At 46.8% G+C, this 24,375-nt stretch overlaps 1 protein-coding gene across 1 annotated transcript in view; it reads right to left on the reverse strand.

Annotated features, from left to right (window-relative positions):
• Positions 1-11,558, reverse strand: part of SLCO5A1 (solute carrier organic anion transporter family member 5A1) — a 149,292-nt gene extending 137,734 nt beyond the window's left edge. Inside the window, exons 1-2 of the mRNA XM_036264367.1 lie at positions 11,428-11,558; positions 8,438-9,824 (exon numbers count right to left, since the gene is read on the reverse strand). Coding sequence (XP_036120260.1) covers positions 8,438-9,347 — 910 coding nt within the window. The 5' untranslated portion in view covers positions 9,348-9,824; positions 11,428-11,558. The remainder of the gene's footprint in view (positions 1-8,437; positions 9,825-11,427) is intronic.
• Positions 11,559-24,375: the final 12,817 nt, after the last annotated feature.

A 24,375-nucleotide genomic window follows, 5' to 3' on the forward strand; every position in this document is an offset into this window, starting at 1 on the left:
ACTTCAAGCTGATGGGGACTGAAATCACAATAAAAGCCATAAAACCCTACATATTTTTATATGTTATAGACACTATGGAATCTACTGAGTAAAGCAGTAGTGGTGAGTGATGCACAATTAGCTTGTATTTCCTGTCCTTAGCTCACTAGAAGGCCTTCCTATCTACAAAGCCATGTTTTTCCTGGGTCTCCTCCATCCAAATAGTCAATGCTTTCTGATTCTATGACCTAGATTTCTAGTTCCAGTTCCAGTTCCAAGGTTTAAGAATCACAAGGTAACAGAATACCTTGAAAGCTTAAGATGAAAAATGTTTGGAGCATCACTATGGACCATTTTTTTGTAAGATAATTTCTGGTTGTTGGTCTGTTCTGTGCACTGTAAGATGTTTAGCAGCAACATTGGCCAAAACACCACTAAATGTCAGTAGGCCCCCTCCAAGTTGTGAAAATCAAAACTGATTCCAAACCTTACCAAGTGTGCCCCCTGGGGGTGAGGGGAATCACCCCTAGTTGAGAACCACTGTTGAGAATGACCTGAAACCTATGCAGCGTTCCATAGGGAACTGAGACTCAGAACACACAGCACCTGAGTCTTGCAGATGGCTTAGGAGGAGGGCAACCAGGCAGCTGTGGAATCCCTCTTTTCTCCAGAACTAGAAGATGGAACCGCTGGGTGAGAACACTAGCTCCTGCAGAAGCACCCAGCACAGCAGAACACAGCGACGTGGGCCCACAGCCTCCATTTCTGAACTTTCCAGTCTCCTTCTCCAAAAGAGACACAATCGAACAATCCAAATGGCCAGGCATTTCTCTTCACCTTCGTTTGTCCCTGAAGGCTTCCTTCCTAAAACGCCTACTCTAAAATCCACTTTGCCTCCATTTTTCTTTTCCAAAATCCCTATTCCTTCTTTTTAAAATTATGCCTAAAAGGCCTAGCTTGCAATTCCCTCACACTTGGAAAAAGTTCTCATAGTGACCGTGCAGACCAACATCAATCCACACGCACTAGATCGTGGCCGAGGCTGGGAGAAGAGACCTCCGTGCAAGGACTTGGCGTTTGCCAAGTTCCATTTATGTGGTAATGATTTTTTTTAATACAGATTGGTTCGTAATCTATAAATCAGTTCAGACACAAAACAGGTTACCTGTATGATTTGGACAAATCCTTTCATCTTTTTTTTTTTTTTTTTTTTTGCCATCATAACCATTTTTAAGGGTACAGTTGGCTAGTGCTCAGTATATTCACATTATTGTGCAACAGGTCTCCACAACTTGTCATCATACAAACTGAAACTCTGTCTGTACCCATGAAACATGAACTCCTCATTGTCCTCTTCCCCCCAACAACCACTACTCTGCTTTCTGTCTCTATGAATTTGACTACTGGAGGTACGTCATATAAGTATAAGCATACAGTATTTTTCCTTTTGTGATTGTCTTCTTGCACTTAGCACAATGTCCTCAAGGTTCATTCATGTTGTAGATGAAGGTGTCAGAATTTCTTCCTTTTTAAGGCTGAATAATACTCCACTATATGTATATACCACTTTTTTTATCCATTTATCTGTCGATGGACACTGGAGTTGCTTCCACTCCTTGGCTATTGTGAATAATGCTGCTTTGAACATGGGTGTGCAAATATCTCTTGGAGACCCTGCTTTCAAATCTTTTGAATATATACCCAGAAGTGGGATTTCTGGATCATATGATAATTCTAATTTTAATTATTGAAGAACTGCCTTACCATCTTCCATGGCACAAATCTTTAACCTTTGCATTCTGGGTTCCTCACATGTCAAATGATCATTTTACAAATGGGGATGAATGAGACGGTCTCTAGACCATTCCTGCTGGAGAGAACTCAGCCAACCACCCAGCTCAGCCCCTCTTCTGTCTGATCACTCTCTGCAAAGGAAAAACTTCTCCCCAGTCTCCAAAATCATTTCCAATATACTCAGATCTTACATTGTCCAATTCACTGCTGAAACTTCTAGATTGTTTTTTAAAAAAAAAACAGAGCCAAGTACTTGAGTTTGTCTGCTTTTCCTTCACCAAGAGGCCTGATAAGGTGAGCTCACCTGGGGCTGCCGAGTACCACCACCCGAGAGAAACCCTTCAGCATGCACCTACAGGGTGGTGAGAGGAATAAAGAAAGTGGTAGTTCCTTTGGTTAATGTCAAAATGAACACCGTTTATCCAAAGCCACTCTCTCTCTCTCTCGCTGAACTCAGCAATGCACAGAACTGTGGATTCCAGAAACGTAGCCACAGCTTATGAAACACCCTGCATGGACATCTTGCTTCTGCAAATGCAACCAGAGATGACGGGGTTCTTCCTGACAAAGTTAAACCCTGACCCAGATAAAACTCACAACCTGGGTATGTGCCCTGATGAGGCATCAAACCCTCCTCCACATTTTGGTGTATGGATGATGCGCCAACCAACTAAGCCACACTGGCCAGGGCTTTCTTTTCATCTTTGGACTCTTGCTGCTCAGACTGGTCCTCGGACCAGTGGCGCTGGCCAGACCTGGGAGCACTTTAGGAATGCAGAATCCCAAAATGACAGAAGCAGAATCTGCATTTTGAAAAGTCACCTGGGGATTCACCCACACATGTGAAGTTTCTGAAGGACTGTTTCGTACACACATTACAGAACTCACAGCAATGTGAAACATATCAGAAATACTGCCACTGTTATTTGCAGGAGAGCTGAACACACCAACGTGCACCCTCTGTCTCTTCCACATGAAGCAGTAAGCCCTTATTATTTTCAGTTAGCTTGTTTGTTTCTCAGCATCTTGGACCAACTGGCTTGTTACAGGTTAAAGTGAGCCCCAGGCAGCTGCTATGAAATCAGTGGGTGCTCAGCATCCCGGAGCTGTGCCCGTTATGACATGGATGGACTATCCCAGGCATCCGTAAAACACACTCCATCCTCACACGAAGCTTCCACAGCCCCTCTGCACTGCCTCCATTCCGCTACTTCTCCATCGGTCCAGGTCATCTCCCCAAATCCCTCCATCGCCATTCTTCCTCATGTGCGCTTTTGGTGGAGATTCTTTTGTTTATTTATTCACAATTTGTTTGGAGCCTGCTTCCCAAATGGGTTTTATGTGGTTTACAAGGATGAACACATTGTTAACAAGGTGAGCAAAATTAAAGCAGATAAAAAAAAACAGTCCTAAGTCTTAGGGGGGCATGTGCATGCCCACTCTTGCTGTTTCTTGCCCCACCCCCATGCTGTTCCTGCTAAAGGAGAAGAGGACTCATGTAATTGATGAATTTGGAAATAAACTGGGATGCTCAGCTCAACTCTTCCTTTTTGCTGCTCCTCAGAGTAAAAATCCTGCCCTGCTCCTTCATGGCACGTCTGACCCACACACCCTGGCCCAGCCCACGTGGGAGACCCAGGGCTCCACACTGGGAGGTGCAGCTTTGCCTGTGGCTGGATGGGCAAGTCTTTTTAATGCTGGGATTAGTAGGATGTCCATTTGCACAAAAGCATAAGCTCCACTCTTTAACCTCACTCTATCCCAGGTTAACTCCTCTGAGTCATTTCCTAATCAACTCAGGACTCGAGTGAGGGGAAAGGGTGCTCTTTATGGAGCCCTTTCAAAATCCCTCCAAAAAGATCAGGAAAACTAATGCTACAAGCCCCTTAGAATAGGTTATTAATACTCATCAAAGGGGGGGGGGGGCTGAATTTTCTGGCTATTGAGACAAAAAAGAAAACATGACCAGTGTGGCAGATGCAACCAGAGGCCACTCAGTACACACTGCCCTCACCTCCCTGTCCCTCCTCCCCCATACGGACTGGGAAATCTAAAACTTGCCTTCCCCAAAATCAGGTGAGCCAGAATACAACGCTACTGCTACACTGACTCCGAGTTTCCTGTACAGTGATGCTAAGGAGTGATTTCCTACACAGTATTTCTTGCCTTTTTTCCAATTATAAAAGATATGTTTCTGGGTTTTCAGAGTCAGAAAGAGTAAAATCTCTCTCACTCCCTTCCCTACCCACTCTGCAGGATGAGTTGCAGCGTTTGCATAAACATAATCCCACTTAGTCCACGAAAAACCCCACTGAGTACAGTGAGAGAATCAAATGTAATAATTCTCATGTAGAAAGAGAGGCTGGGAGTCCTGGCCGGTTTTGCTCAGTGGTTAGAGACCCGGGTTCGGTTCCCACTAAGGGCACGTACCTCGTTTGCAGTTTGCTCCCAGCCTGGGTTGGGGTCGTGCAGGAGGCAGCCACTCCGTGTGTCCCTTTCACATCGATGTTTCTCTCTCCTCCTGTCTCTCCCTCCCACGCTATCTGAACAAAAATGGAAAAATGCCCTTGAGTGAGGATTTTTTAAAAAAGAAAGAAAGAAAGAGAGGCTGGGAGAGATGAAGGGATAGGTCTGAAGTCTCGCGACCAGGCACTGGTAGGGCCAGACTGCAAAACAGCTTTCTGCCTCCTCTTGGGTGCTTGGGAGCTCTTTCTCAGGCACTGTGCCTGTTCCGACCCTTCCCTGCAGTGTGAAGTCAGGGCTGACCCCAGGGAGGCAGGACGGCTGCCCACACCACTTGGCCAGTGGCCGGCCCATGCCAATCATCACTTATCCTGAATAGCACCCAATCAGTGTTGGGGCTTTCTATTCTAAAAATGCATCCCCCTCCCCCTTTTTTCCCTTTTCCCACTGATTAGCTACTCTTTCTCATCTTCCTCTTGATTCATAAATTTCTTGTCCCCAAACAATCACATTCTTAATACCCACGAAGTGTCCTCTGTGCTCCAGGTCAGCACCAAACCTCTCTTGTTGCTGAAGGAGTTAGGCAGTTAGTGGGGATAAGGGCTGTTCTATCTCATTTATAACCACATCCTCCTACAGGTAAAGCTACCAGAGTGTTAGCATCACACTTTCAAAAGATACATTTACACATTTACAATCCATTTAAATAGTTTTAACATTAGTTGATACATTTCCTCCTGCTGCAATTACTAACCTGCTGCCTGTTTTTTTGTTTTTTGTTTTTTCTTCTGAGGTTGTAATGAGAAGTTTAAAAGACTGACAAAAAGGTTTAAGAAAGGGGTAGGTCTGCCTGGTGTGGCTCAGTGGTTGAGCGTCGACCCAGGCACCAAGAGGTCACCAGTTCAATTCCCAGTCAGGGCACATGCCCAGGTTGTGGGCTCAGTCTCCAATGGGGGGCATGCAGGAGGCGGCCAATCAATGTTCTCTCTCACTGATGTTTCGTTCTCTCTCTCTCCCTCTTGCTTCCTCTCTCTCTCTAAAATCAGTAAAGAAAAAATTATTTAAAAAAAAAGAAAGAAAGGAGTAGGTAGTGAAAAGGGTAATCTAGAAGAATAGTCTTGTGAAAACTACCATTGATATTTAACTAGTTGTTTATTAGGGGAAAACTCCACATCATAATAGGTTAACACCGTTCAGGTTCTAAGCATGTAGTAATCCTTCTTATTTGAATTTGTACAGAAGTCACCTATAAACCTACTTTTAAAAAGGTTTTGAGAATGATCTTGTTTTGCTGACTACAGGCCAGCCTGCACCCCCGGCACCGTTCTGCGGAGTCTGCTGCACACGGCGTGGCCTTCGGCTGCAGGCGGCTCTCGGAGCCTCTTGCCAAAGGACCTGCAGCGTGGAGAGAGGCTCGAGGGCTCTGGGGTCAGACAGGCCTTTGAAGCCCAGAAGCACTCACTGAAACTCTCTGAGCCTCATCCATAAAAGAGGGAAGTCAACTCCCATGTTATAAGTTATAAGTCCACTGGGCACATTAGATAAAACAATCCGTGGAAGATTCCTGGGACTCAAACCCCTGGAGTTTTCACTGAGGTCCATTTAATATGAAGCAGAATTCTCACAAGTTCCTTAAAGCATTCATCAAGATTTTCCCCAAAAAATATTATTAGTCGATATCTGAAAGAGGAGGAAGAGGAGAAGGAGGAGAAGGTGGAGGACAAGGAGGAAGAAGAAGGGGAGGAGAGAGGAGGAGGAAAAAGGGAAAGAGAGGAGGAGGAGGAGGAGGAAGAAGGGGAGGAGAGAGGAGGAGGAGGAGGAGGAAGGGGAGGAGAGAGGAGGAAGAAAGGGAGGAGAAGAAGAGGAAGAGGGGAGGAGAGTACCAGAAAAGTACCACTACCAGAAAAGATGACTCTCATGCTCTTACTAGCAGATGTTTATTGACCAGGTCTCTGCCTGTGTTTTTAATAAAACAAATGTGTGTCGCTGGTACACAGAAGTGGGGTGGAAGGGAAATCCAAGTTTTCGAAGTAAATAGAGGCAAAGGTCAGCAAGAATATGGGGCTAGGTACACAGAGTCAAGGTATCTTGACTCTAAAGGTGGCTTATTATTTCAGAGGGAGAAATGCACCTTCACTATGGAAAGACCTGGCAATCACCCACTCGACCAAGTGATTAAACTTAGCATCACCAGTGAACGCCAGGCGCATGTAATATAAAACACAGCATCAGCCATGAAGTAGTCTGACCAAAAATGTTTTGCCTGAGTCTAATCAAACCTTTAGACGGAACTTCTAGCACACAAGAAATATAAGGAGTGGAGAAACCAGGTAAGTGACACCATGAGGAAATAATCAGACAAATCTAGAATGCGGGACATTCCACAAATCAACTAGGCCTTCAAAGGTCTATGTGATGGAAAAAGAAAAATGTCGAGGCACTCCCTGTTCTAGATTATAAAATGCTAATGAGCCAGGTCCAATGTATGAGTGAATCTTGCCTGGCTCCTGGTTTGAGGGCATTTGATTATGGAGTGGATACATGAGGATGTTAGGGGAATGATTATTAACTTTTTTAGGACATTAAAACTCCTGCAGTTATATAAAAGAAAGTCCTTACTTCAACTTTTTGTATGCTTGAAAATTTGTCATAATAAATGTTAGAAAACATGCAGGCAAAGCAACAAGCAACTTACTCCTCTGTGCCCTAAATGGAAATTTCTTTCTTTTGCATTAAACAATAAAAATAAATTTAAAAACTCTTGTGTCATTGATCTCGGGCCAGTTACTGGGGACTGGAAATGGTTCAGACACCCTCTATAACAGGTTCTGGGGACAGCAGTTGTACTGTGGAAAAGGCATAGCCCTCTTAACTGTATATCATTTTCACTGTCCTTTGAAGCCTTATTATTCCCACACCAAGGATCCTGTCATCACATAGCAAATGAGTTATTAGATGCACCTGGCACTTGCTTATTTACCATTTTTTATAAAGTAAAATCCTTTATCTTCTTTTAGTTGGACTCCAGTAGAGAAACACAGAAAAACAAATATCACACCCAGCAAAACTGCTATTCATCCCTTCCAAGGGTTCACATCCGACCCTCAGAAGTTTGGTGTTGAAGGGGCAGCGAGTGCAGGGAGCTGCAACAACCACACAGACTTCTGGGAACTGCAGCTGGTAGGCAGCTGGTGGCTACCAGGCCTCACATGAGAACCCTGTGCTTGACCCAGGCAGCCCTGTCCACAGAAGCTGATTCACGCAAGTCAACTCACTGAATCCAAAAGCCTCTGATTTTCAGAAAATAATAATGGATTATGCTCCCAAGTTCATGTAATTGAAGGTTTTCAACCGGCAATAAAAATAGGTTTGGATAAACTTTAGGACTTGTGATGTTGCTTCTACATAAAGACAACCTAGTCATATGATATCATTCAAGTTTGTTTGTTGTTTGTTTAAGTGGTGCGGGTGGAATGTGAGAAATGCAGCTATGGAGGTGATGAAGTATGTTCTATGTAGTCTGAGTACTTTGCCACTCAAGCTGCTGGGGGCAGGAAGGAGAAGCAGCAACTTCGCTCCACACATCAGCTACTTCTATTCTTTCTGGAAGCTTTCTAGAAGGACAATTAGAAGATAAACTTGATAGCCTGGCTGGTGTGGCTCAGTGGTTGAGCATCGACCCATGCACCAGGAGGTCACCGGTTTGATTCCCAGTCAGGACACATGTCCATGTTGTGGGCCCGATCCCCATGGGGGGACATGCAGGAGGCAGCCAATTTGTGTTCTCTCTCATTGATGTTTTTCTCTCTCTCTTTCCCTTCCTCTCTCTCTAAAATCAATAAAGAAAAAAACACTTTTTTAAAAGATAAACTTGATAAATTAGAGCTTGTCCAAAGGTAGGCAGAGAGAGAGAGAGAGAGAGAGAGAGAGACTACCTTATAGTCAAAGTTTTGTATTACTTGGGAAAACAGTATGAAGTGGGAGTCTGAAAACTAGTTCAAAGAGCTCTCAACTTTTTTATTCTCTCCCAAACTGAAACACACCACCTTAAAGCCAAACATAAGTAAACTGAAACTTAATGCTTATAATACATATGTAATACATTGTGTATAAATATAAATATACATAAAAGCTCCAGGAAAATGTGAGTTTCCTTTTGATTTTTGACTTCAGCTTATTTGAGAAAACAGGAAAGTCTTACCTAGGTACAAGGATGCATTTTCTTTCTTGACATTGTCATCTAAGTAGGTTGGTCCCAGGGTATAAATAGGTGTGGAGCCCATTCCGATCAGAATCTGTGCACACACGAATAAAGCCACGTAGACCCAGTGATTGTTTCCTCCTAAATCCTTCAGGCAGGCAGGAGGCTCCAAAGTCCCCGTGGAGTTGCCATTCTGACACAGGCCGTCGTTGGAGGCTGAGGCATTCAACTCTTGGATCTGGTAGGGAGGCGAGATGAAGTGAGGTAAAGCGAAGAGGGCAGCTCCGAGGGCGATGAGAAGTCCACCCACGGCCAGCCACAGAGGCCGCCGACCCCGGCCACCAAAGTAGCTAACAAACACCACCACCACCAGGCTCCCAATGTCAAAGCAGCTGACCAGCAGTCCTGACTCGGAACTCTTCAGACTGTAGCGCCTCTCGATGGTGGTGATGACACTGCTCAAGTACCCGGAGACCATTAACGCCTGGATGAAGGTCAGAAAGCACATACAAACCAGGAAGCAACGTGAATCAGTGAGGACCACATAGAGGCACCTTCTCCCCTGAAGCGTGGCCAGTGTGGAGGACATGGACATGGTTTTGCTGACGTCTATCCTGTGGTTGCAGTCCACGAGTTCCGCCATCTCCGTTGAAGTGGAGAGGGCAGAGGGGCTGGGCGCCAACCGGCTCAGGCATTGTTTCAGCTCCTGGTGGCCCAAAGAATGTGTACCGCCCGGCTTGTCACCTACACCCGCAGGGCTGAGATCTGGTCGACAGGAGGTGCTGTTCAGGGCGGGTAAACTTTTGGACCTAAAGGTCTCTAGTTCGCACTTTTGTTGGACAGCTCCTACTGTGGCCGGGGCTCTGAGCTGCTCTCTCGCCTTGGGCTGCGGCCCATTGCTTTTGTCCATGGCTCTTCGAGTTCAGATTCGATCGCTGATCGCATTCGAGGACTCCGGTGCTTTTCATCCACCGACACGAGGGGCCGAAGCTGGGCCCACGCAGTCGTGCCCACCAAGGACCCAGGCTGTGGGATACAGAGCTACGCAGCAGGACATCCTCACCAACAGGGAGGCGCCCAGGGCATTCTGACCGCAGGCACAACCCCGAGGTTCTGCAGCCGCGTGTCCCGTGGGGCGGGGGTCCTCCAGGTCCTACGCTGAGCTGGGCTCCGGGTCCACCTCCGGGCGGTAGCTCGCAGAAGGAGCCTTGCGGGTCCAGGGCACATCCCCTCCGTAGCTTCAGCAGCTCCGCCCGTTGCCCGGAGCGAGAACGCCCCGTGCCAGGCCTGGGGCACTCAGCACTGATGCCCGCGCTTCATCCCACCCAAGAGGCGTGCAGTCCTCCCCGCCTCGGCTCGCGACACCCTCGGGCACAAAGATGCCAACCTGTAAAGCAGAGAGAGGGCGGTCAGCGAAAGGCGGCTGTGGCTAGGGCTGGCGTCAGGGCGCCCCGGCTGTGGCTAGCTAGCGCTGAATGATTCGGACTGTCCCAAGTGGGACCGAGGGATGAGCGAGGAGCCAAACCCTGGAGGAGGTGGTGGCTGCAGGATGCGTCTCTGGTACCGGAACAATAAGAAGCAGCAGGAGGTCGGCAGAGACCCTCCTTCATTGTGTATTGAGGACCGGCCCCCGCCCCGCCCCTTTCGCCATAACAGCGCATCTGTTTTTATATGTTAATAATTATCAACCTGGCAGCTCTGACTCAGAGGCAGTGTCTTTTATTCCAGTGAACTAATTGCAACCTTTTGGTACTCCTACTCGATTAACTCAAAATAGAAAATGCCCAAAGAACAAAGGAAAGTTTTTTTTCTTTTTATAAACACAATGCATTCCCAGTCCCAATTTTCAAAAAGAAAAGAAAAGGGAAAGCTACATGTGTAGAAATGTGTGTAGACACTTGTGCGCAGGCACGTGCGCGCGATTGGTTGTGGATTTGTCGACTCCATCAATTAGAGACATACTCAAAGCCCAAAGCAGCCGCAAAAAAGGTCAACTTGCTAGCCTCTCTTTTCCCAACACTAAAAATAACGCAACACCCCCCCCTCGAAAGAACTCTTCAATGACAAATACCAGGAGCGTTTGAGGCCACGGACCACGCCGAGTCCCAGCGCCCAGTGTCAAGGGAAACCGAAAATCAATTTGCTCTGCGCAGGGGTGGGGAAGCCACAATCAAACAAAGGGATGCGGCCACCAGCCACCGGGGCCTCAGGAGCAGTCCTGGCAGTAAGGGGCCATCTGAGATGTGTGCTATTTACATCGAGCGCACTCCGAGAGGGTGGGCCCGGGATGCGCGCTCGCGAGCGTATGCGCGCACGCAAACACACACACACGAAATGTATGTATAGGAGCCCCTCCAGCGATCCCGCACCAGGCTGAAATCAGCGAGAGCTGAAAACAGGTGTGTCCCTGGGATAAGCCCCCGCCCCTAATCTCAGGGCCACCCGTTCTATTCCTCCAGCCCAGGGGGGGTGTGCACCAGGTGGAAGAGGACAGCAGGACTGCGCTGCATTGGGTTTCATTCTGCAGCGCGCTTTTGTGATGCTGCTGAGAAAAGAAAGGAGGAAGGGTGAGGGAGAGAGGCGGAGAGGCTGCGCGGACAGGGGCGGCCGCTCCAGCGTCTCGGTCTCTGCTGGCCAGACACGCTCCCAGATTCCCCGCCTGCCAGCAGCTCACAGCCCGGACTTCCCCGCCGCCTCCCGGCCTAGGCGCCTTCCCGGGAAACCCCACTGGCTGGCGCGAAGAGCGGGGGAATCCCGGCGAACTCCGTCCGGCGCCGGGGGCGGCGGAGCCCCTGCCCAAGCGGACACCCACACCTCAGCGCAGACCCGAGTGGACAGGGAGCTCTCGGAGCCAGAGTGGAATCCCAGGGAAACCCACTGCATGCGCGTGCGCGCACACACACGCATACACACACAAAGCCCGCGCGGGGGACAAGACTGCCGGGGACAGCTCGCCGTGCGGCGGGGGCGCACAAGCCGCGGCTACTCACTCGTGAGTCTGTGTGTCAGTCTGGCTGGTGAGAGTGGAGCGGCGGGAGGCGCGGACTGTGCCCCGTGCGGCAGCAGTTGGGAGCCGCCTGGGGAGGCAGCATCGGTCCCGCAGCCGAAAAATCAGTGAATGAGACTGTGACTCAGGCTGAACTCTTCCCCCTCGCCTCGCCTGTCACCCAAGCCTCTCTTCCTCTCCAAATAGACACAAGCGCACAGAGACGCGCTGTGAGCGTTGCAGCAGAGGGCGCAGGCGCGCAGACGGCCGCCCAGCCCAGCCCGAAGGCGGCAGCTATCCAGCTGCCCTTCACCTAAGCGGCGGGGGGAGGGTGAGGAGCCCTGAAGCCTCCAGGGAGCAGATCTCAAGTAGTCAGTGGCTGAGGCAGAGAGTCCATTCTGAATAAAGAAAATACTTCTGTTCGTGGGCACTCACAATGTCTCAGGGACCATAGCAGGTTTGGGGGACCAAAGATGAACAGGACAGGATCCCTCCACTAAGAAGCCACTGTCTTATGGAATACCCCTGTAAGTAGCCTAAAACAATGCTGTAAATTCTATCCTGGGTGCTACTGGAGAACCTAAGATCCATTAACCTATTAGATCCACATTTCCAGGCAGAAAGAAAGTCATGTGCAAAAGTACAGGGGCATGTGGCAGCAACTACTTTGGTAGGTGCTAGGTGTTGCACTGAGACTGCAGGGATGGGGCAGAGGAGGAGTGAGGGAGCAGCAGAGTAGAAAAGGTCAGCAAGGGCTTCAGAGGTTGTGTGCCGTGGGCATGGAGGGCCAGTGGCATTGTGATGTGCTCACCAGAAAACTGGTTCTGGTAGTGCTGGGTGAATCAAGGCCACACTGAGGTCACTGAGACAAGTTAGGAAGCTATCCCTGAGCAAAATGTGATGACGCAGTAAATTAAAAAGGGGTGTGTGGGGGTGGGGAGACTAGCTGAAGATGCACTGAGAAAATAGAAGTGGCCAGACTTGGAAACTGAAGTTATCTGGTACATGAGAAACAGGCCAATGTAGGATGTCTCTCAAGTTTCACTTGGGAGACTGAGTGACTGAGGTCCAATGAAAACACAAGAGGAGAAACATGCTCTTGGGGGAAAGATGGTTCTTATTTAGAGAGGTTGACTTTGGCATACCTTTGTGACATCTGAGTGTACATGCCCCATAAACCATTTGATATATGACACACAGGAAGTTTGGACTGGGGACATGGATTAGGAGTCAACAGCCCAGAGTTGGCATGAGGTGAATAAGGAAGCTCATGCAGAAGTCAAATAGGATGACAGCTAAAAGAGCGCATGAGCTACAGCAAGAAGGTCCCTGTTGAACTCTGACAGAGGGAGATCGTTCTACAATTACTGCTGACTATGCTGGCTATTACTGCCACACCAGAGCCACCTCACTGGACCTGGCCTTATGCAATGAGAGCATTGTCTCCACTTCACAGATGTGATGAATGAAGTGTAGAGAGATTAAATATCTTGGTTAAGGTGCATAGCTCATCTGTAGATGCTATGAACTCATGTGCTCTAAAAGTCCGTGCTCTTAACCCTGACTCTATATTCTCTCCCTTACAATTGAAGAGCATCATTATATCTGTTAATGATCTCACTTTGGTCCAATAACCACCATATCTACAGTTGACCCTTAGAGAACACCCCCGTCACTGCCCCCTCTTCTTGAGATCTCCATCAAGCCCCACACTGCTTTTTCACAAACAGGCCATGTAACTCCAGTAGCCACCCCGCCCAGTAGGCAAAGCTTTGTGACACTTCCTGTACCTGAATACTGATCTGCACTTATTCTGGATTCAAACAGAATTGATCTGTTTCCTATTACATCCTTCCAAGCTCTTCGGCCCATTCTTTCATTTCAGGCCCAGCCCAAACATACAGCTGTCCTATAGCAAACTCAATCCGCCAGGTGCCAACAGAGAGCTTCCCTGTGGAAAGTCAAATAACCATTGCCCTGGAACATGTTGTGTTTATTCATGGTCAATTACCATAGTTATACCAGAAACAACTCTAAGAACCTATAGACTTTTTGTTGTCACAAATAGAAAATCATGATTTATAGACAGGATTTAAAAGTCCCGATTAGCTACCTATATAGGAAACAAGAAAACATTTAGCAAGAGACATTTTTTTTTTTTTTTTTTTGCTTTCTCTTTCATAGTTAAATATGACTTTGGAAAAGGCCAGGTGTATCTCCATTAGCCCTAATCTTCGGATTCATAGGATGGGGTTCTGCTACCCCCCATGGTTTATGCCACTCGATCTAAAAGAATACAGCTGGCCAGCGCAGGACACCTGTCTTGTGAGGATATTGGGATCAAGAAGCACATGACTAAAGACTCTCTTCAAATGTCCAGGCTTGTTTATGCTCCTTCTAAGTCATTAATCAGTCTAACTCACACTTAAATTGCTTCTTTCCTAATGTTTATATAACAGTAACCTTAGGAATTACCTAGGGAATTCTATGTGCTTAAAATGGAGCCGCTCCGGAGAATGGGGCGGGGAAGCAGAGGAGCCTTTTCTCCACCCCCTTCCCTCCCTCCTTAAAGAGGGGTCACCTCAGGGGTCTCCCAGACACCACGAGAACTGAGTTTCGGTCCAGAATATTTTCTGGGCTTAAAATGTGATACAGAGTTGCCACTGCCATAATTGAATTAAGTAATGGTTATTTAAGAGGGAACAAATTATATCTTTAAGGTAACCCTTTTATTAATATTGAAATGCAGCTATATTCACAGACCCTGAAGAGGTATCCAGATTATTAAGCTCTAGGACATATTAAACTATACATCTATCCTGATTCAAAATTAAAAAGAGTTTATGGTATGACTGATTTCCTCTATTTTTTTTAATTTAATTTAATTTTAACTGAGATCTAATTGACACATAGCATTGTATGAGTTCTAAGTGTACAACATAATTATTTGAAATATGTTATATTGAGAAGTGGTCACCATAGTAAGTGTACTTAACATCTATCACCACACATAGCTACAGTTTGTTTTCTTGTGATGAAGATGTATAAGTTCTACTCTCTTTTCAGCCATGCAGAGCAGTACTTCTGACTGCAGCAATTGTGAACTCTTAGCAGCACCCTCGCTTGGAAGTCCACTGCGAGTTGGGCGAACAAAAGAGGAGCAGCTCTAGCCCTGGCCGGTTTGGCTCAGTGGTTAGAGCGTCGGCCCATGAACCAGATTTGATTTCCGCTAAGGGCATGGACTTCGGTTGCAGTTTGTCCCCACCCCGGTTGGGGTCATGTGGGTGGCAGCCACTCGATGTGTCTCTCTCACATCGATTTTTCTCTCTCTCTCTCTTCCCCCTCTCTCCCTCCTGCTTTATCTGAAGATGAATGCAAAAAAAAAAAAAAAAAAGAGTAGCAGCTCTGGCCTTGGGAAACCATGAAAGCTGACAGTCACTCTGGCCCTGTGGCTTGGGGTCCCTGCGAGGGCTAAAGGAGCATGCGGACCAACTGAGTCAGCTTCAGCAGTGCAAGTCCCACGGCCCAGGAAAGCAGACTCTTGAACACGGGGACATCCTCTGAAAGAGCCCAGCAACTGGGCAGCGCCCCTGGGAGGCATCTAGGACAAGAAGACAAGACTATCAGTCAGGACCTTCTAGAAACTGCCACTTCCCTTAATAAAAGCAAGTCAGATATTCCACGGCTAGTAAGGAGGTTCCCTGTGAATAGGCGACATTTGCCCCCAAAGATTCACATTCCCTTAAAAGATTTTCAAAATTACCACTGCTGCCACCTGGGTGTAGGAAAAAAGGGAGGACGGGCAGGAAGCTGAAGGAAGGAGGCTGGAGAAGCAGTCGGCCTTGGGCCCTACGCTTCTCCGCTCGTTCTCCGTGGGCATGCCAGGAGTGCCAGACCCTGCCCACTGGATCCGGGCCCCTTCTCAGGGCTGTTTGCAGCCAGCAACCTTGAGGGCTGAGGTAACACTCTGCCCTGGTAAAGCAGGCTTGCTTCTGCTCGCTCCGGGGTAGCCCCCAGGCCCAGTGCTCCTCCCCCGCAGTGCGACTCACTGCTGGTGCAGCAGCTCCCAGGGACTCTGCATCCCACCGTGGGACTCGGGGGCCTGGGAACAGGAACAAAATCATGCCAACGCTGCCTGCTGTTTCTGCCATGAGTAACAATGCCCACTGTCTCTGACTCTCTCTCCCCAGCATCCATGAAACAGTAGCAAGGTAACTTGTTAGCTTGGATGAGGACAAAACCCTAGACCCTACCCAATTCCTGACAGATCACCACCACCCACAATTTTAACATTCTGACCTAGACACGAGCTTCCCTTACACTCTATTATATATCTGAGCCAAACCCCTGAGCTTTTAAACAGACCTCTCGGCGAGTCTTACGGAAAATAAGTACATAGGACAACATAACTATGTCAAATATGGTTGGTTGGCACTCAGTGTGCAGTCCTGAGCTTCCTATTCTTCCTTGAATGGCAGAGTCTGGACAGCTAAGAACAAACAAACAAACAAAAACTACATTTCCCAGACTCCCTTGCAGATCTGGATAAGAACTGACTGAGGCAGAGGCTTAATCCTTTTTGGCTGTCTTATGCCAGCAAGCAGGTCCTGAAGACATGGTCTGCTGCAGTCTGCAGCTGTCCAAACCTCAACTTCTGGGTGTTGAGAGGCAGCTGCAGCTTTGGGTCTCTGGATCCAGCCACAGCGGAGTGTCCCGAGGTCCAGGGACCAGGGAAGGCCTTTGATTCCCCACCCTCCAGACTGTGGCAGATATACCAGCTTTCCCAGCAGGACATATTTGCAGTGTTCTTTTTTTTTAATCCTCACCTGAGGATATTTTTCTATTTGTCTTCAGATAGAATGAAGGGAGGGCGAGAGAGAGAGAGAGAGAGAAACATCGATGTGAGAGGGACACATTGATTGGTTGCCTCCTGCACGACCTTGACCAGGGACAGGGATGAACCACAACTGAGGTAGTACCCTTGACTGGAATCAAACCCAAACCGGCCTGGGCCAGATCTGCAGTGTTCTAAAAGTCATTTCAGGTCGCCTTACCTACAGACCATTTGCCCAGCCTCTCCCCAGGTTTTATAAGCACATAACTTCCTATAGGGAACCCTTTCTGCCGAAAAGCCCAGAATGATTTCTCTGTCCTATACTAGGCAAAGATCAATACACCAGACAGTCGGCCTGCAAATCATGACTCACTCATCCACACAGTTTGGTGTCCCTCTGTCTAGCTCTCAGGTTGCCTCTCTGAAACAAAGGTCACTTTCAGGACCTACCTCAGGAATGACTCAAATCTACCTGTAGATTTCTCAGAGTCTGGATCCAGAGAGCAAAACCAAGAGGAAGCTGGAATTCTTCTCTCCTTCCTACCTTCTGGATGTCCACTTCCTGTCTAAGAACATGCTTCTTCCCTGACCTCGGGTTCACACAAGTAAGTGAAGACTGGGTACTGGGCCATGTTGTTTTATGACATGGGAGCAGATGACTTCAAAGGAAAGGACCTTAGGGATTATTTTGCCAAAAATTCACAAACCTATGGCCAAATCAGGCTGAGGGCGGAGCCCACGTTTGTTTTGTTTGTTTGTTTGTTTGTTTTGAACCCACATATATTTTTAAATTTAGTTTTCAGAATTAGGTGCCAAAACTAATTTTAAACCTGGGAGATTTCAAAGGGAAAAAACCCACATTTCTAGATTCTTGAAATCTGGCATTTGTCACATTAAATTCAAGGTCCTCGGTTACCTGCCTGGACATTATAAGCTTCTACTAAGATCTCTTAATTTAGGTCCATTTCTGTTCTGCCATCCCTACGCCCCTCTTAAAGATGAAGAAGCTGAAACTCAAGGAAGGGAAGTAAACTTACCAAAGTCTCAGCAGCAATGGAGGGCAAAGTCAGTGAGGGATGACCTGGGATAGTGACAGTCCTGCCTCCAGCCAGCACCTTGGCATTACGGTCTCTGTTCCTCACAGACACTGAGAGGCAGACATTGTTTCATACAGGACATAACTTGAGAGAGAGACTAGGTAGCTTGTCCTAAACCACCAGGATAGCTGGTCAGCAGTGGAGACAGTGTTCAAACCTAGATCCACCCAAGTCCTTTTATTACACAATCAGTGTCAGACCCTAGAGCCAGACAAAGCCACTTAGAATCTGGGCTGGCCATTGACTGGCTGTGATAGCAGGGCTGTTACTCAGCCTGTCTGAGTCTCAGCTTTTTGGTCTCTAAACTGAAATGAACATATATCTAATATCTAACAGGATCAACACATTGTAGGAATTTTGGTTCCTACGTATTGCATGCCAGATATTGTGCTAAGCTCCTTATGCTAGAAATAGGTGCTGTTATCTACATTTCAATGGGGAAAAGTGGGATTGTAAAAGGATGCAACTCCCGTAGGCAATGAAGAACACTCTAGATTTGCCCTCTGACCCAGTCTCACTTATGTGTCTCAGCTATACCCTCTACTGGCCTCCTGATAGGCAGGACACACCCAGCTGGTACTTAATAATTAATAGTTCCTTCCATGCCCATGCTGATGTAGCTCCATTGGTTGGGCATCGTCCTGTGCACAGAAAGGTTGCCAGTTCAATTCCTGATCAGTGGGAGGGGGCACAGAAGGCAGCTGATGGCTGTTTCACTCTCACATCAGTGTTTCCCTCTCTCTCTCCCTCCCCCTTCCTCTCTTTCTAAAAATCAATTTTTCAAAAAAGTGTTCCTTTCTTTATCCTTACTCTTACTCCACATCATTTAACCATTGAGTTTTCTACCTCTAGTACTTCCTCCATTCTAGTTTTCCAAGAAAAATAAGAGTGTCTCTCCTCTAGAATCAGTAATGTGGACATGTTCTTAGAACCAAAATTGTTATACAAGTCATCAAAGTACACTATGCTTCTTAAACATTTATTTAAATACTGTTATGGGCTAAATTAATTCATATATTAAAGTTCTAAACCCAATACCTCCGAATGTGACTATATTTGGTAATAGGGTCTATAAAGAGGTCATTAAAATGAGGTCATAAAGGTGGGGTCTAATCCAATATAACTTGTAGGAGATCTGCACACAGGTGCGGAGGGGGGACGTTGTGGGGACACAGGCAGAACACAGATGGCTCATCTACAAGCCAAGGAGAGAAGCCTCGGACAAAACCAAACCTCCTGCTACCTTGATCTCTGACTTCCAGCCTCCAAAACTGTGAGAACATGTTTCAGGTGTTTAGGCCACTCAGTCTGTGTTACTTTATTATGGCTGCCCCAGCAAACTACTACCAATAGTGATAAAAACAAAGTCAAATGTTTTTCAATAATAACTTTAAAGTTTATTCTCAAAGAATTTCCAGGATCATAAGCACTTTGGACAATAAGAAAAAGTGGTTAAAAACCTTCATGATTCACATCTCAGAGTTAATTGGAAAATGGTCTAAGGGGAAAACCCCATGGTACCTTGTTAATCAGAGAAAGTGCCCTCTTAGAGTCCATGTTAATGCACGAGAAATGTGACAGCGATTGAGAGAGAAGAACCGTGTGATTGAGACATACTAAAAAATGAAAGCGCTTCTTCTCCATCACCAAGTGGCAGATGACAGCGGTGCGGTGGGAGGGCCCCGAGGCACAGCCCGGAAGGGGAGGCCACCTGGGCTCCGTGGAGGATTCGTCAGTGGGATCCAGGGCGAGGTTTGGCTGGGGTCTGGGTGGGGGCGAGGCCATGGAGCTTGTGAAGACGAGACCGAGGACAAGGAGTGAATGAATCCCTGTCACCAAGCTGGGCCACCCAGTCAAGGACATACAGATCAGGTCCCTGGAGGAGATCTACCTCTTCTCTCTGCCCATCAAGGAATCTGAGATCATTGACTTTTTTCCTGGGGGCCTCCCTCCAGGAGGAGGTTTTGAAGATTACACCAGTACAAAAGCAGACCCGGTGTCTCTAAGACCTAGTTATCCCAGCCCTGACCTGGGGAAAAAGACTGCTCACCAAGGCTCCCCATCAGGATTCACTGACCGTCTTGGAAAGACCCACACCAGAGTTTCTGTGCAGAGGACAGGCTCCCGCTGTGGCCATGACGTATTTTATAGAAGAAAAATAAAGTGACTTAAGCTCCAAAAAAAAAAATCATAGCAACTTGCATCAAAGTGATGTCACCTAAAAGTAAACAATTTCAAAGAAGCTAAAAAGTCAAATAAACATACCCAATTTTTTAGAAATGAAAAATAGAAATGCTAATCACAAACCTCAGAACTTCCCAAGATCTGCAAGTCTGGAAGAAAACAGGTCTGGGAAAAAGTGTCAGTCCCTCCTGTGTGGTCACATTATCAGTGTGTCTGGATTCTCCTCACTCCAGGCTCCTCAAACTAAGGTCCTTTGTCCCCAGAAGCCCTGGGCTGCCTGCCAGTAGTAAAGCCACACAATAAACATGGGACACCTTCCTAGAAAGCCATCTTTATTAAATTTTGGAAATAATATGAACAGAGACATATCATAGGGTAGAAATAAACACTTAGATATATATATATATATATATTTTTAATAAAACTGGACCCTATTAAGAACTGTGATGTTTGCTTACGGTCACTTAGGGTTACTGGCTGACTAGACTCCCTGGGGTATGTGGCCTCTCCCTTCAGTCAGACCACTTTTGTTGAAAAGTTTAAGAAGGACCTTTATCTGATGCCAGTTTTATCCTTAGAGTATTTTATTTAGAGGGCCTCAGGAAAAAAACAACATCTCAAACGCAGTTTGAAATTCTCTGAATTTGGTCCACACAACTCTTTTTCAAACAAAATAGGCCTGCAGGATTATGCTATCAATCATTCACACTTTAGTATGGATTGCGCCACTCATATATTTTTCTCAGTATCTGAAACTAGCCATGTTTAGAAATTGGAGGTGGGAGGGGAGGTAATCAGGGTTCTCGTGGGGAAAATTGCCAAGTGTGTTGGGTAATTTGAGGGAACTATTTGCCATGATGTGGCAAAGTGTGGGGAAACCAAGAGGGGTGTGCTGTACCCTGGAGTGGGCAGCTACACTCAAGGCTACACTTGTCCCACAAGGCCTCCAGGGGCAGGGAGGGGACAGTTTTCAAAAGTTGGACAGAGAGCACCGCATGGAGAAAGCCACAGACGGGAGCTGTTGCCTTCAGCAGACGAACAGGATCAGCCTGCAGGGACCCTGCAGGGAGGACGCTGGGTGAACAAGCACAGTGGGGTCCTTGCTCCTCCGACCTCCCGCTGAGAGGAGGCCTTCGGAAGCCAGAGAGCGAGGGGACAGCCCGCTGAAGCAACAGGCACAAGTCAGCCTCCAGGGCACAGAGCTCACGGCAGGGAAGTGGGGGCTGACCTGGAGGGAGAAGCAGAGGAGGCCCGCATGGGAGACTGAACAGGAGCATTGAGGTGCCGGAAGTGTTGACCGGGACAGACGGACTGAAAGGCTGACAGCATCGAACGTGTTTAAACAAGGCAAGACCTTGAGCTTTGTGTGCAAAACGTAAAGCTTTAGTGTAAAGCTGGATTTAGAAAATACAAATGGCTGTTTAAAGCACAGGAGAACATTACAGAGACTAGAGGTGAATAAAATGGGAGTAAGCAGCATTATGGAGCAGACACTCAGCTCCCTGCGCGGCGGATAGTTACGCCTGCCCAACAGTCTTTCCCCAACCCTCTCCCACCTCTGTGCCCAGGCACGTAAGCTGGCCCAGTGGCCAGAAGAGCAGTCACGCAGGGGGAATAATCACATTCTCCTGGCCACAGTGACCACTCCAAGAATGGGCCTGGGTCCAGGATCCTTCCCTGGGCTTGTCTCAATTGAAGATGAAAAAGAAAACCATCTTCCCTTTTGCATCACCAAGCTGGAATGTTGCAGGTCTGACCCTGCCTGAAGCCAGCCTCCGTGTCCCATGGAAAACCCCAGCCCACAGTGGTGGAGAACAAGGCCGTGCACAGTGATGGAGAAAGAACGCCGACGGGAACAGCGGAGTCCCTCCTGTGAGTTAGGGCATTCTGTCCTTCCCTTTGATGTGAGGAAAAAAAACTACCCCTTTTACTAGAGTGACTTGAATTGAGTTTCTATTACTTGCAACCAAAAGAATCCTAACTAATGGTATGACTTGAACTGTGTCCCCTCAAAAAAGATGTGTTGAAGTACTGACACCTCGTACCTCGGAATATGACCTTATTTGGAAATAAGGTCTTTATAGAGGTGATCAAGTTAAAAGGAGAGTGGGCCCTAATCCAAGATGACTGGTGTCCTTATAAAAAGATGAAATCTGGAAACAGACACAGAGAAAACACCATGTGAAGACTGGAATTGGGCTGCCACAAGCTGGGAGCCACCGTAGCACGAGGGAGGGCCACACAGAGCCTCCGCTCACAGCCCTCAGAAGGGACCAAGCCGACACCTCAGTTCACTTCCAGCCTCCAGAACTGAGCCAGTAAATGTCTGTTCTTTGAGTCATTCAGTTTGAGGGACTTGGTTACAGCAGCCCTAGCAACCTAATACAGCCATCTAATCACGATGCGGTCGAAAGATTTCGAACACAGAAGCGAACAAGATGATTTTCAAAGTCTTTCAGCTCAGATGTGATCATTTTAGATATGGATAATTGGCCCACAAGAATCAAAAGTTGAGTCCTTTTGCCCTGGCCAGTGTTGCTCAGTTGTTAGTGTTGGCCTGCAGACCAAAAGGTCGTTATTTCGATTCCTGGTCAAGGCCACATACCTAGGTTGCAGATTCGACCCCAGCCCTGGTCAGGACACGCACACACAGGAGGCAACCAATTGATGTGTCTCTCTCACATCAATGTTTCCCCTCCCTGCTCTCTACCCTCCTTCTCTTCCTTCCACTCTCTTTGAAAATCAATGGAAAAAGTATTCTCCAGTGATGATTTAAAAAAAAAAAAAAAGTTGAGCCTCTTTTTACTGGAAATAGCATATATATAGTTGCTAACTTAGAAGTTGCCTTTCTAGTCCACCAAAGGGGCCCACACCTATCAGTCAGCCAAGCAGCATTTATTGAAGACCTGTTATTTATGTTCATTAAATACAAACACTAAATAAGAAAACAAAAGTAATAGAAACCATTTTGGGGATCCTTGTGGATTATATGGGGAAAATACAATGGACATACATAAAGCAACTATGCAAAGCAAGTGTTCAGAGAGTGCGAACTACTCTGCGTGATTCATCATCTCTAGTGAAGCATCTTTGGAGACGCCCTCTACCCCAGTCCAGGGACAAAGCCTATTGGAGCCCCATTTCCAAGCATTTTGTGTCATTTACATAGAGTAAAAGTGAACCCTCCTAAAGTAGGGCAAACTCTTTGTTTAAGTTGTTCCTGGGGCCTCCATTGTTCTCCAAATATGAAATCTAACTATAAAAATCTGAGAAGAAAATTAAACCAATACCAAATTTATTTTTTAAAATAAGCTTCTGGTCTCCAAGTTGTTGACTTGGAGTCTCCATACTTATTCCAACAAAGCTTTTATTGCTCATTTTGGAATTTGTATTAGTCAAATCAATGCACTGTTGCTCCTTTAAGTAGTAAAGAATTTTTTAGGGAGTAGCGGCCACCTTGTGGCATCTCCGGGCGGTTCGAGGAAGCAGACGTGGATAGCAGGCAGCCAGAAACACTGTCTGGAAGAAGGCCTTCAGGGCTGTCCTGGCCAGAAACCCAGTGCTGCCACCTCAGGTTATTTGGCACATCTAAGTTAGGGACCAGAACCCTGAACTTTAGCCGACTGACTCAGAAGAACCAAGTGCTTCTACCCCTGTCCCCGGCAAGGGAACTCACTGCCCTGCCTGGCCACCGCCTCCTATGGCTCACTTCTCCATCCACATCCCTTGCCAATGTCCTTGTTCAGCAAAACCACCACCTTCTGTGCCTCCAGCTACCGAAGGGTCTAGGAAATGAGTCATAGCTTCCCAGACCCTGTCTGTAGGAAAGTGTGCAAGAAGGGGAACCAACCCACTGTGTCTGCCACAAAACTGCCTTCAGAACTAGTTTGTCAACCATAAAAGAAAACTGTATTTCAGTATTTCAGAGTCACCCTTGGCTTTGACAGAAAAACAGTGGATTTGATCAGACATTTTATTTGCATTATTGGCTCTGGAAATCTTTTTAGGCTCCAAAGACTATCACCCCAAATTCTGATAGTTTTAACCATTAAAGATGTTCAAAAGACTGTTCCATAAGATATGAGCCTTTTTCTGAAAGATTCCACAAAAAGTTTTGCCAGTGGTGGTAATATTGGAAGTGATGTTTAGTGTCCCAAAAATACTACTTTCAAAGGGACAGCATTTATCAGGGTGAAGACATTTTGATATGTCTGCTTTTTATTTTTTTTAATCTTCACCTGAGGTCATGTTTTTATTAATTTTGGAGCAAGAGAAGCATCAATCAGTTGCCTCTCGCATGCGCCCTGACCAAGAATCAAGTCCGCAGCCAATAGAACCCACAACCTTTTAGTGTAGAGCCACTTAGCCAGGGCAATATGTTTGCTTTTTAATTAATCCTACTAGTGACAGACATTCGTCATTGGAGGGACCCTCCAGCTCCCTCCAAGAAAGACTCTCAAACACCTGACAGGGAGCCAAGCTCATCACCGTTGACTACCTGCCAGAATTCTCACAATCACCTACCTTTCCAAAGGAGCTTCCCCTTAACGGGTCTTTCAAGCAAGACTGCAGTGACTCAGTACTTAGATGAAAGGCCTCTCCTCAAATAAGAACACTTTAAAAAATCATATTGCCATTTCCCCTTTGGTGGAACTGGCCTCTTTTTAAGATTCTAATGACATAAAATCAAGTTTTAATTTATGTGTTCCATGCATATTCTTAGACAGTAGTTAGAGCTCAAGCAGTTTTGCTCTGCCAATCCAAAATTTCGGAGAAGCTCCAATACCTTACTCAGAGTTCAGATTTAGTTCTCCTTTCGGGCAATGGCATTCTTTTT

Source organism: Molossus molossus, unplaced genomic scaffold, assembly GCF_014108415.1.
Source record: "Molossus molossus isolate mMolMol1 unplaced genomic scaffold, mMolMol1.p scaffold_m16_p_16, whole genome shotgun sequence".
Lineage (NCBI taxonomy): Eukaryota > Metazoa > Chordata > Mammalia > Chiroptera > Molossidae > Molossus > Molossus molossus.